Source organism: Sturnira hondurensis, unplaced genomic scaffold, assembly GCF_014824575.4.
Source record: "Sturnira hondurensis isolate 20B ecotype Veracruz unplaced genomic scaffold, ASM1482457v3 Scaffold0008196, whole genome shotgun sequence".
In the NCBI taxonomy this organism is placed as follows: Eukaryota; Metazoa; Chordata; class Mammalia; order Chiroptera; family Phyllostomidae; genus Sturnira; species Sturnira hondurensis.
This window is the reverse complement of record NW_028080827.1, coordinates 10,332,797-10,345,424: the sequence shown is the minus strand read 5'-3', so window position 1 is coordinate 10,345,424 and position 12,628 is coordinate 10,332,797. Positions and strand designations below refer to the sequence as shown.

At 40.2% G+C, this 12,628-nt stretch overlaps 1 protein-coding gene across 3 annotated transcripts in view; it reads left to right on the top strand.

The window, feature by feature from the left end:
- Positions 1 to 1,724: 1,724 nt before the first annotated feature.
- Positions 1,725 to 12,628, top strand: part of RFX7 (regulatory factor X7) — a 114,302-nt gene continuing 103,398 nt past the window's right edge. The window contains exons 1-2 of one of the 3 annotated variants that reach the window (XM_037053952.1): positions 1,725 to 1,887; positions 2,480 to 2,642. In XM_037053952.1, the coding sequence (XP_036909847.1) occupies positions 2,482 to 2,642 (161 nt within the window). In that variant the 5' untranslated portion in view covers positions 1,725 to 1,887; positions 2,480 to 2,481. Of the gene's footprint in view, positions 1,888 to 1,922; positions 2,329 to 2,476; positions 2,643 to 12,628 lie in introns of those variants that run through there. The other 2 variants (XM_037053951.1, XM_037053950.1) reach the window with 2 other exon arrangements.

Below are 12,628 nucleotides of genomic sequence, written 5' to 3'. Positions count from 1 at the left end.
GTCATTTACTGATGGGGAACTTGAAGGATGTTATTTAACTTCTTTAGGCTCCTGTTTCATCTGTAAAATAGGGAGAATAGTTCCTACAATATATAGTTTGGGGAGGAATAACTGATAATGTATGGAAAGTGCTACATCTGGCACAGAAAGTGTCCAACAAACATTAGCTATTTTTATTCGTCTTCAAAGCTTCTGTCTAGTGCACAGCAAGCATGTCTATCAATTTGGTACAGAAAAATACTGTTTTTACATAAAACTCAGGGTACATATGCAAATGAATTCATAAGCCTGTATTTTCCTAAAGTGGTTAAGCTAAGTTATCTTGGGTTATGGAAAAGGGGGACCGTTTGTGCAAAACAATCAGTGCAAAGGGTATTCAGGGTTCAAAGGAATCCAAGAGGCCTGGAATCTGCATGCAGGAGCTGTGTTTTGCACACAGGTATCCTTCCTTCCTCCCCCCAACCCTACCAAGTGCAAGCATTCAGGGTCAGTCTGGGAGTGCGGTCTGTGGGCCAGGCCCGAGGGCACAGTAGTGCGAAAGCAAGAAGGTCCCAGGCCAAGGAAGGGAACTGAGCACTCTGAAGGCCAGGAATCCCAAGCCAGATTCTCCACCTCCCAGGAGTTTAAAAGGTAGTAGAGCCTCATGGCCCAAAGTCCAAGCACAGCAGGAAAGTGGCCAGAGAATCTTGTCAGGTAGATAGCTGATATAAACTGTCAAAAAAAAGTTAAAGCTGAAGAGCTCATAACACCCATGGGCCCAGAGAAAGGTCAGTGTGAGCTGAGCAGCTGTTCCATCTAGTGCCAGGGGCCTTGGCTGTTGTCTTGTACACCCAGGCAGTTTGGGCCTCCCTGATCAGCCCCACCTAGAAAAGCCAATTCTGCTCTTAAAGGGGACTTGCTTGTTTCTGGTGTGGAGTTTTACCCTTAGTGGGCAAAGCTATTGGTTCAGTATGAATGGGGGAAAGTCAGCAGAGTGTGTCTGAGGTTCAGCTGGCTCCAAAGCAAAGAGCTTGTGGCTGGAGACTGAGCCTCCATATTGGGAGAACTACACGCTTTTCTTTCAGATTCAGGCAGGGGCCTTGGCAGCCAGGGACCCTGACAAGCCGTGACTTGAGCTGTGCCTTAGAGCCTGGGTTGGCTTGAGAGCGCCACAGAGGAGGGCGGGCATTCCTGGAAAGGGGGTGAGGTGGGGAGGTGAGGGGAACAGCATGAGCAAAGGCACGAAGGAAGAATGAATCTGCTGTGCATTGAGAATGGCATGGAGACTTCACTGATTGGAGCCTGGAGTTCTTGCAGGGGGATGGAAGCAGCTATGATTGGATAGCTAAAGTGGGGCCAGATTTGGAGGGCTTTGAATGCCCGACTGTGGAGCACTCAACCCAGCTCCTCCTGACTTGCGATTTCCGTTCAAGACTGAATTACCTATAGGGTGGTTAATTCCAACGGGTGTTTTTCTTTGGGGGCTTCTTTAAAGTCAGCTTATCCTCTTATCTGCTCCAATTCTCTTCATTTACCAAGGGAAAAAAGTAATCCTCACTGGTGGAGAGGAGGAGGGGGTAATGTTGATTAATTTTACTCTCCTTGCTTTGAAGATGCAAAAAAAAATATCCCATTTCCATGCCAAATATTAAATTTGGTTTCTCCTCCTCTGCCTCCCGCAAATCCTCTTTCTCTTGCCAGCACCTCCCCCATGCTTTCCTGCTCTGCTCCACCGAGCGGCCAGTAGCCTCCTCGCCCGGGTGGTGCATGTTCAGGGCCCAAGGGGCCCGCGCTTGGCCTCCACACCCGTGCGTCCCCCTCCCAGCCGTCCCCCTCCCAGCCCCCCGGGCCGTGCTGGGGCACCCGCACACACTGGTCCACGCCCCCCCACCCCCGCCCGGCGGAGCGGTAGGTGTTTTGCCGTCTGCGCCGGGCCGCAGTGCGGCTGCGCGCACAGGGCTGCCTCCGGGGCTGGCTGGGCAGCAGCGGCCGCGGGGCGAGGAGCGAGCGGCGGCGGCAGCAGCAGCGGCGTGGGGAGTGGTGTGGAGCTGAGCTTGGGGCTGCAGCAGAGTGGGGGCCCCCGGCGTAGAAGGACCAGGGGGCAAGAAAGGAAGACCAGGCCGTGAAGTCTTTGAGCAACCATTCTCCTTGGATTTGGGGGAGTCTTGCTCCCCACTTCATCTCCGACGACCCCCTCCTTAGCCCCGGCCGCTGACGGGAGGAGGCGGCGGCGGGGGGCTGAGGGGCGCCGCCATGCCTCTCCCGCGGTGAAGCGCCCTGGCCGTAAGGAGCCTCTCGGTCTCCCCGGTGATGTCCCCCAAGCGGCAGGCGACTCACTCGAGCCCTGGGGTAAAGGCCTAGCTTATCCAGCTTCCTTCCTCCTCCTCTTCCTCCCCTGCCCCCTCCTCCTCCTCTCCCCCATCGTCCTCCCCTCCCCGTCTATTCCCTCACCCTTCCCCGAGTCCCCATCTTCCCTCCCTCCCTCCCACCCCTCCAGCAGCGATGGCAGAGGAACAACAACAGCCGCCACCACAGCAGCCTGATGCCCATCAACAGCTTCCCCCCAGCACCCCCAACTCGGGGGTGGCTCTGCCAGCCCTTGTGCCTGGGCTGCCAGGGACAGAGGCCAGCGCGCTGCAACACGAGATCAAGAACTCCATCTGGTAAGAGGATCCACCATCGCCGGGGTGAAAAAGCCCAGGCACATTTCTGCTGCAAAGGGGGTGGGGGCGGCAGGCGGGGAGCGGAGGAGCAGACTGATGCATTCATTGAATGTGGGTATCCAGGGTCGAATGCATATTTATTGCACCCTGGAGGTGTGGGGACTTTACATCAGCCTTTCGTCTCCATATCCCCAAAATGCTTTTTGCCCCTTTCCTCAATTGTGAGTGCAGATAAACACGTTACTTATGGTTTTCACTTAACGTGTAAGAGAAATATGGGTCGAAATTGTCATCTTGCATGATGGTAGCATAAATTTGGGACTGAGGAATGTGAAATGTGTTTACTCCTTTTTGCAGTCATACAGGGAGGAAGAAGTGTATTGTGAATTTTCACCAAACAGACATTGTGCGTAGGAATATTAATAGGCAGCACAAAACCTAATGTGTCTCTTCCTTTCAGTTGGTTTAGCTGCTGTTTCAGAACGTTTTGCCTCCTTTATACCGAGATTAAATTTCTCTTCCAGGCAGTTTATTCTTTGCATTGATTGCAAAGAAAGGGCTTCTTTAGTATAAGATGCTTTATTTTAAGGTGGCAGTTTACACCGTGATTTTTTTTAATTTAAAAAGATATCTTTAAAATAAATGTTTCACCATTTCTTGTATCTTTTTTAGAAACCATAGATGCAATATCCTTTGCTATACCTGTACTTTCTTGTACGAGAATTTCTAATATTTCCGCATTAGATTAAACTCTGAAAGACTGGTGGCAGTCTTTTAATAATTAAACATACTGAGTTAAGTCTGTCCTTTTAGAGCCATTGCAAATATTCTTTGAACATGAACTTGCATTCTTTTTGTAGGATTCTTCATTAACATTTTTAAAAGTGTAGTGCCATTTTAAAATTAAAAGACTACTTTTAATGGAAATTTAAAAATAGAATTTAATTGATATTAAAAAGCTCTGATTTAAAAAATGAAATCCTTTATGTCTGTCATTAAATGAGTACAAAAATATCAAAACTCCTTTTATATTGCAATTTAAAAATAAACGTGTCATAAAATAGCTGACATTGCAGCACAATATTTGCACATTTAAAAAGTGACAATTTTAAAATACAAATCTAAGATTTGTTGTATAGTAATTTTTATTATTTTCCTGGTGTACATCCATCCGTGTTGTCATGATGCTAATATGAAGTAGGTCAGTGCAGGCTCTAACAGTTTTACTACTACAGTAGTTGGTGGCTGAGTATCTGGCTTTCATTTTTAATTTTAAAATGAAGTTTATATATTTTAAAGGATAATTTATTTTTGACGTTGACAGTAGTCATGTTGTGGCAACCTGAAGAGGTCAGAAAAATACTATTGTGTGTGTGTGAGAGGTAGTTGAGTGAGTGTGTGAGAAGGCTTTATTCTTCAGTGGGTACCCTTATCCCCTTTTAAAAGCCACAGTTTAGAGGTAGAGATGGTTAAACTCTTGCTTATCCAACTGGAGTGATTCTCTCCCCCCCCCCATTAACTTGGTGTAATGTAAGTGTCCCTGAAATCATCATTAAAATGCATTTAAAGCACTTTGGTGCTTACATTCAGGTAAGGAACATTCAAGTTGAGAGGACTAAAATATTTTAAGATATATTTAAAAAGTTGAGTTAGTTATGTATATTTTAATTTATTATGAGAACACTAGGGGGAGAGGAACCTTCTTTTTATATTTTTAAAATAAGAGTAAGTTGTACAGGCAGCTGACTGAAGTGCTTGAATAATAATGATAGTAGAGTTCTCTTTTGGTAAATCATGTGATTTAATTACTTTTTTCATTGATAATTTATGAGTACACATCCATTACTACTTAATCGTGCTGACTTTAGTGTGAGAAAACTTATCCTGAGGTAGAGTAGTGCACTTTTAAGATTTTGGTACCTGCTCTGAAAAAGTAATGGGCAGCAAATACTTCAACCTTAATTCCCAGATGTCCAATTTTAATCTTATTTTAAAATTATATTGGCACACTTACTGGCATTTAATTTTCAACTTTAGAAACGCTATTTGCAAAAATTATTAAAACTACAGGAAAACATTAGTGATCATAAACATTAGTGGATATATTTAATGTATAGTGTCGTATTCCATGCTCCACAAGACTGTGTTTATGGTATTCATCAAGTAGTTATATAAATAAAGCCATTAAGAAGTGAAATACCTTTAATGCCATCCTATAAGAAATAGTATGTATATATGTGAACTTAAAATCACTTGTAATAAATAGATAAGGTTGCAATTCTTTAGGTATCTCATTTCACATTTCTTGAGGAAATAATGTCTTACCAATTTTTGTATTACCTGATAATGTTCTGAGAAATTAATCAGTCTTGTTATATCCTACATCAGTCTTCAGTAACATTACTCATGAGTGTTTAAAGTTACATTAGGCAGAAATATAGCATTTAAAAATTACTATAATGTAAAATGGGTTTTACTTTTATTTAGGTTGACCACAGTTCATTGGACTTGCAGATGGCAAACCTGTCTGTGCTTGTTCTATTCTACAAATATAAATATAGTATGTGATGTAGGCCTTTAGCTGGACAATGGATTATTATCTCGGTTCATAATTATTTATTTTTGTTTGTTAAACTAAAATGTTTTTTGATAAAAGTATTCCCATGATAATTTCAAGCATCAAGCAAGGCTTTGGAAGAAAAAGATTCAGTATTCAAATTTGAAAGTAAGGTACTTAATGAGATCAGAAACTGTATTTCTTAAAAGTTGGAAATATGTATTTTTAAGATACTTCTAGCAAATAAAGATTTTACTAACTTGATAGTGGTATAACACTTGTATAATATATTTATGAATAGCCTTAACTGAAATCCAGGTTAACAAGCCTACATGCACTTTTCTTGACCTTCCTCATTCCCACTCCACAAAGGTCCAAATGATTTACACTACTCGCTTGAAAGGAGATTTGTTTGCAGAAGTGTGTTTGATACTGAATATACTGTAAGAATGTTATATATGTTTTCCAAGCAGTAGAATTATAAACTTTTCATTAAGAGAAAGAAAAGTAGTAACCCATGGTTTTATTTTTTGTAAATGAAGACTCATACTGGCAACCTAAAGCAAAGCCACAACCAAACCTCCCTGCAGACTTTAGCTTACATCGCACCCTTCTTTGGTTACCTAGAAAAAAGAGTACCAAAGCAAGTTTTTCTTTCCTCTTATCTCCAGTGTCTTCATGGTTTTAACATTATATTTTGCTTCAACAAAAAAAAGTTGCTAAGGGCTTTCCTTTTCCTTTCTGAAGCAGTTTTACTTGAAACCCTTATAGAATAAAATTGCTACAGAAAAAAATTACATTTGTGTTCTCTTCTGCCTGTTTGTGATTAGATATTTTTAAGAATAATTATTTACTGCCCTGGCTGGTGTAGCTCAGTGGATTGAGCACAGGCCTGCGAACCAAAAGATCGCAGTTCGATTCCCTGTCAGGGCACATGCCTGGGTTGCAGGCCAGATCCCAGCAGGGGCCAGTTCCTAGCAGGGGATGCACCAGAAGCAACCATACATGATATTTCTCTCCTCTCCTTCCCTTCTAAAAATAAAAAAATACAATTAAAAGAAAAGAATAATTATTTACCTACATGACTGGAAGTGATTAGCATATTTGCTATTAGGCCGTGACCCAGAGACTACAAACTTTTTACTAGAAATTTGAACAAAATCCTGGTGTTTTATTGTAGACAATATTCTAATACTGTATTTATTCAACAAACAAATTCAGGGATTCTTAAAAGAATTACTGATTATTGTTATTTTTATTTATGTAACTTTATTATTAAGTAAGACCTTGTAAACCATTTCTTAAAACAGTCTCCTAAGATGTGTCATTGTTCTACCCACTTTATGGAAACATAAATTGAATGACAGGTAAATTATTAGATTCCTCTGATTCATTATCAAACCATGGAAGCAGTGCAGGGACCAGCACTCCTTGTCTTCATTCAATCTTGTAAGTCATACAGACTTCTGAATCTGGTACATTTTAGATTTGCAGTTATAGTCAAAGTAGAATGACACATGTGGACCATTTTGGATGTTATCTAAATTCTAATTTAATCCCAAATTGAGGAATTTTGTTTAACTTTCTTATTTCTTACAGTGAGCAAAGTATGGTCAGCGATTCCACATTAGTCCTGATTTCTGTGCCCTCTTCTAGAAGTTGGCAGTTTTGTCCTTAGTGCTGGGTCAGGCAGTTTATTAGCTCTGTTTGAGAAACAGTTATTGTTCCTTCATCTGCAGTAGGAAACATTTACTATAAAGCTTCTCACTCACTGTAAAGTTGACTTAAACTATAGCCCATGACCTTCATTTTGCTTTAAAATTAAAGACTGAATAGTGTATCAGCCGGCTTTCATGTATTTTCAGTTAGTTGGTTGACATGCTGTCGACTCTGAGTTCAGTCTGTCTTACATACACAGCACACCAAAGACTTAGGGTACTTTTTGGTTGTCTGTGTTGAGGCCACCTGTGATGGTTGCATTCCAGCACTAAGTGTTCTGATTCCAGAAAGAAGGTTCTCCTCTGCATTTGAAACTGATGAATTTGTCTCCTCTATTGACCAGAAAGGCAAGTTAAACAATTTCAAGCGCCTTGACTTCATGGCCTTGTTTAGCTTAGGCAGTGGATGTGTGCATGTTTGTATAAGTAATTGACCAATTTGCTCTCCCCATTGGGAATTATCTTTAATGATGTTATGTACAGAACTGATTTAGTTTCTATATCACTCTTAGTTTTGGGCCTTATTGGGGGAAATGAGCTTCACAGTGGTAGAAAAGATAGAAGTGTCTTATTTGTTATGAGACATGCTTTGAATAAAAACTTATGTCAAATTACTTTTTATATTAGAAAAAAATGTTGCATGTTAAAATTGTACAAATGGAGATAGTTAAGACGAACATTGACATTTACTCAAATTTGAGCACTTTATGCAAGAACAGTGAGTACTTACCTGACTACCAGCTATATATATGAAGTACTATGCTAAGAGACTGGCATTTGAGGACTATCCATTCATTTGTACAGTAATATTAACCTAAGTAAAAATGTGCAATGAAACATCTCTTTTATTCATTTAGGAGACCAGGGAAAAAAAGCGACAAATGCCAGAGTGTTAGTTGTAGTAAAAATAGATCTTAGTTTCCTTGTCTAGAAAATGAAATGTTCATATTAGATGACCTTGCAAGTTCCTTTAGGTTAGATTATGACTCTTGTTACTAAATTAATATTGACAGCAATAGTAAAGCATACCATAAGCACATCGGAAACTAACCTCATTAACTAATCACAGGCAATCAGCAGAACATTTTCAATAGACGAACTATTAGCATTTGTCAATATTCCTTTGGGTTTCTTAGCTCTGGAGGACTATCTGAAGGTGGTATTCACTATTGTTACCTTGTGCAAGAGTTCTATGTAAATTCAGTCTGCAAATATTTATTGGGCATGTATTACATTTAAAGTATTCTAAGAGTTGTTGAGGGTGCAAAAATATATGTAAATCTGTGTAGTAATCCTATAGCTGCAAGTGGAGAGATTTCACTGGGGGTGTTACTTGTGTGCTTGCTTTGTTTTTAAACAGGTTCAGTTCTTACACAGGAATGTTTTTCTGTAGTAATTAATATTTTGAGGCAGTGGTAAATGTTATATTGTAAATTTGGTTATGTAAATAAGAAAGGTTTGTATTCTCTTCAGAATAATTTAGGGTAGGGTTCAGTTTAACGACTTTTCTTCATCTAGGATAGACATTTTAATGTGTGGTTGTGACAGAGTGTTCTTTGTGAGTGTAAAGAATAGGACAGTTCGATGGTTACTTCATACCTCCTACCAAATTAGACCACTCTTATTTAGTGCCTACGTTTCCATCAGTCTCTGTGTATCTAGTTGCTTTCTCTTCTGTTTTCTCAAGATTCTAAGAGTTCAGGTTAAAGGTGAGCAGCATGGACCTGAAGGAGGAAAATCTTCTTGCTCTGGGCAAAATAATAAAGGAACAATAGTCTCTAAAGCCTTAGTGTACTCCATTGCTGACTATGAGATTAAGATACTTAACACTTAACCTAACCCATGTGAGTAAAAACTAAAACATTTAATTTTTTTCTTGAGACATTTACTTTGTTCTGTTTCATGGCTTATGTACCTACAATTTATAACAGGAAATAGAAAACAGTGAGGTTTGGTTAATTATGCACAGTACCTCTGTCAGACATCTAATATAGTAGCTTCTATATATATATTATAAAATGCTGTGTAGAAGGTGAGATTTTTGTATTCATCGTATCACAGAACAGATTGAAACATACAGATATTCCTTGCTACTTGAATCACTATTTGATTTGAATTCAGAGTGAGAGGTCATACTGACATATTGCAGTCTGTTATGTCTTGGAATTTTAGAAGACAAGAATCCATATGGTGTGAACTACCATCTCCTCCAAAAAACCTCATCTAAAACATTTTTTTCACCTTAATCCATTTATAGTCTGGGTTTGAATAGCAAGGGTTCACATAGCAAAAAGGTACTTACTTACCCATGCTGACACAAGATAGCAAATTCACTTGAATTTGAATGCTAAATTTGAATTTGATTGGTGATGCTTACCAAGGGCGTGGGGACAGGAAGTGATGGTAGTACATATGCCCTGTAATTACTTTCCCCCTTTTTCCTGAAATCTGTAATTTTTAGAGTGTGAGCTCTATTATACATAAAACATTAGAATCGTTGGTTACCTTGGAGGGTGATAGTCCCTAGGGTTATGGCATTGCCATTTAAGATTCCAAATTTAAGACACAGATCAAGCATGGAGAGCATTTGTGTTTGTGGTTTTGTTTTTCTACCTGTATTCTTTTATTTTTCTGTGACTTTCCTACTGTGATCGTCTGGTACTACCAAGTAGCTACAAGATGAAAATAAGGGATTACTGTATTAAGTGGTGACTTCAGTTTGCAGTATTTCTACCCTTTTTCTTTGTTTTCATTGTCTTGTTTGTTTAATTATGCCTCTGCTGGTCTCTCTACCTGCTACCTTAAGAACTTCTCTTTTTTCCACTGATATAAGTGTCTAACTTTAAGATCCAGCTCATGTGCTGCCATTCAGTGAAACTACCAGGGAACAGTGATTTGAGTTGTATAAATTAATATTTTTTAGTAATTTAGATTGGTCGTACCTGAGATAATTCCATTTTAGTGAATTTTTACTGAATTAATGAAACATTTCCTATATAAGCATTTCTAACATATAAAGTTTGTAGGATTTCAGTGACTGAATATGCCTGAAACAAAGCAGTCACTACATAATAAGTAATTTACAATATGACAATAAAATATTGAGTAGCCAAGAACTTGCCATTGTTTTTACCGTATGTGTGAAATCTTAAAAGTTTAATTGGATAAGAGTGCTACTTCAGTGACATCTGGCTGGAAGTAAAGTTTGTGCTTTTGGGAGCTTGGGAAATTAATTTGAACAAGATGCTTTAGTTAATGTGAGTGAATCACTTCCCTAATTTGATTGTAGTCATTAGATCTATTAAATCTAAAATTTAACTGTCAGATTAGTAAATGCATGATCCGTTTTTCTGAAGGAGGAGATATTAGCAAGGAGTGTGTGGCCAAATTCTGTATACACACGTTTAAAGTAGTGAGGTGGTCAAAGACTAATTCTGAATTTACAGAATATAGTGGTCAAGGAAAACTGCATTCAGTATACTTGTATTTTATTTTTTTTTTAATTTTATTTATTTATATTTAGAGAGGGGAAGGGAGGGAGAGAAAAAGAGGGAGAGACATCCATGTGTGGTTCTCTTATGTGCACCCAACTGGGGACTCAGCCCGCAATCAGCCAGGGCTGTACATTTGTATTTTACTGTATAGGCATAGGAAGATTGAAAGGTAATGAGACACTTTTTCTACCTTCAAAAGAGGTATCTCTTGGGTGGTAGTTGCATGCATCATCAATTGAATCTGACACAGAGATTTTGTAAAATGCTTTCGTGTAATCAGTGATATAAACAAAAACAATTAGAAGGGAAAGATTTGGCCCTGCCTGGTGTGGGTCAGTGGATTGAGTGCTGAGCCTGCTGGGTTGCCGGTTTGATTCCCAGTCTGGGCACATGCCTGGGTTGCAGGCTAGGTCCCCAGGTTGTAAGAGGCAACCAAACACACAATGATGTTTCTCTGTCTCCCTCCCTTCCCCTCTCTCTAAAAATAAATAAATAAAATCTTTTTAAAAAAGAAGGAGGGGGCGGTTGGTCAGGACTCTAGGGGACCTCCACCCACAGAGCACGACTCCCTCCCCCCTCCACCAGCCACCACAGATGGGAATAAATCTACAAAGACATGATCTGCTTGGGGAGGAAAGGTGGCCGATCTCTCAAAGGAGAAGGGCCAAGAGCCTTTTCCTCAGTGGGCTTCTTTCGGTTTCATTTTGCACCGGAATACAGATAAAGCCCATCCATCATTGTCAGGCAGTAAGGATAAAATGATAGATAACATACAAAGAAAACTATAAGGGCTCTGAGTCAGGGTCATTTAGCTAAGTGACTATCAAACTTTGGGAAACAAACTCATTTCCTGCTCAGACCATTATCAGAAAATTGAGGACATTCTTAGCAAAGTGGGTTTCACAGGATATTGTGCATTCTTTTTTAGGCCTAATTGCCCCAGGGAATCTGCCCATTCCTGCCCAGGGCTGCATTGCCCTCTGTCATTGTTTCAGTCTTAAGTCAGGCAGGGGCAGTAAGGCAGCCAAGAGATTAGGAGACTTCTTGCAGACAGAATGAGGACTCAGACTATGTCAAAGCTGAGGGGCGAGGGTCCATCACCCCCTTTTTGGATAGCCCCCAAGTCCTTCCCTGAGGGCCCCTTCGTAACCAAGCCTGTCTTAGGGCATCCCTCCCTGGAGGAATCTTACTTGTCATTGGCTAACAGGTGAGGCTCAGGGCCAAGCAGGGTGAAATAAAGGGGGCAGAGGTAGCAACCTGCTAGGGAGATAAGCTTTGTCTCCTTAGTGGCCTAGGGTCCGAAGGTCTCTCACTCAGCCTTAGCCAAGAAGTGTTACAGCTTCTGAAACCAGGCAGGGCTGTTCCCAACAGAGGACATAATATCTATTGGCAAAATTCAAGATAATGGACTTAACCAAAAATTAGGGGATGGGCTATTGGTCCAAATACACTCATCAGTGTGCTGTGCTTACTGAGAAGTCCTTATTCTCATTAGGAGGGATGATAGTGAGAATTGTGGATAACAGTAAGCCAGTTAGTAAGGAGAATAATTAGAGAAGAATAGCATGGCACAAAATTTGCCTCGGGCATGGGTTTCCCACCAATCACAATCTTCTCACCTAAATTTTAATGTAGAAAGGTTGAGGAAAATTTGTGAGGTAATGATAGAGAAGAAAAGGTTGGGTGCGAGTGGGAGCTGGGTCAGAGGACCAGGAGCTGCTCTGGTAGCAGTCTTGGACTGTGTGTTCTGAATGGACAGCCAGTGGGGGATGGCCATTTCATGAAGAGGACTAGATAGAATATTTGGTATGGGGGTCCCTCGTGTATCACCCTCAACTGCTACCTTCACTTTTGTCTCTTGGCACCTATGTCTGTGTACTTTTCCATAATCAGGCAGTTTGTTTTCCCCTTTTGGATTCATCCCTTTCCGTGTGTTTATGGAATTTGTTCTAACACATGCCCTGTTTCTGTCAGCATCATCAGACTGTTCTTTTCCACTGGCTGTTCTTCCTGTGACTTTATACATGCTTATGACTTTCTTAAAACATCAACAAACAAATTCGGAGCAAAGTTTTTGCAGTAAAACAAAGAGTTGATCTCTCAATGACCTAAAGAGCTCATTCATAGAGTTAAAAAAAAATTTCATTAGGTAAGTGAGTGAAGAATGTAAATACTCACTTTATAAAAAATATAACAGTTAAAATATGCAAAAATTTT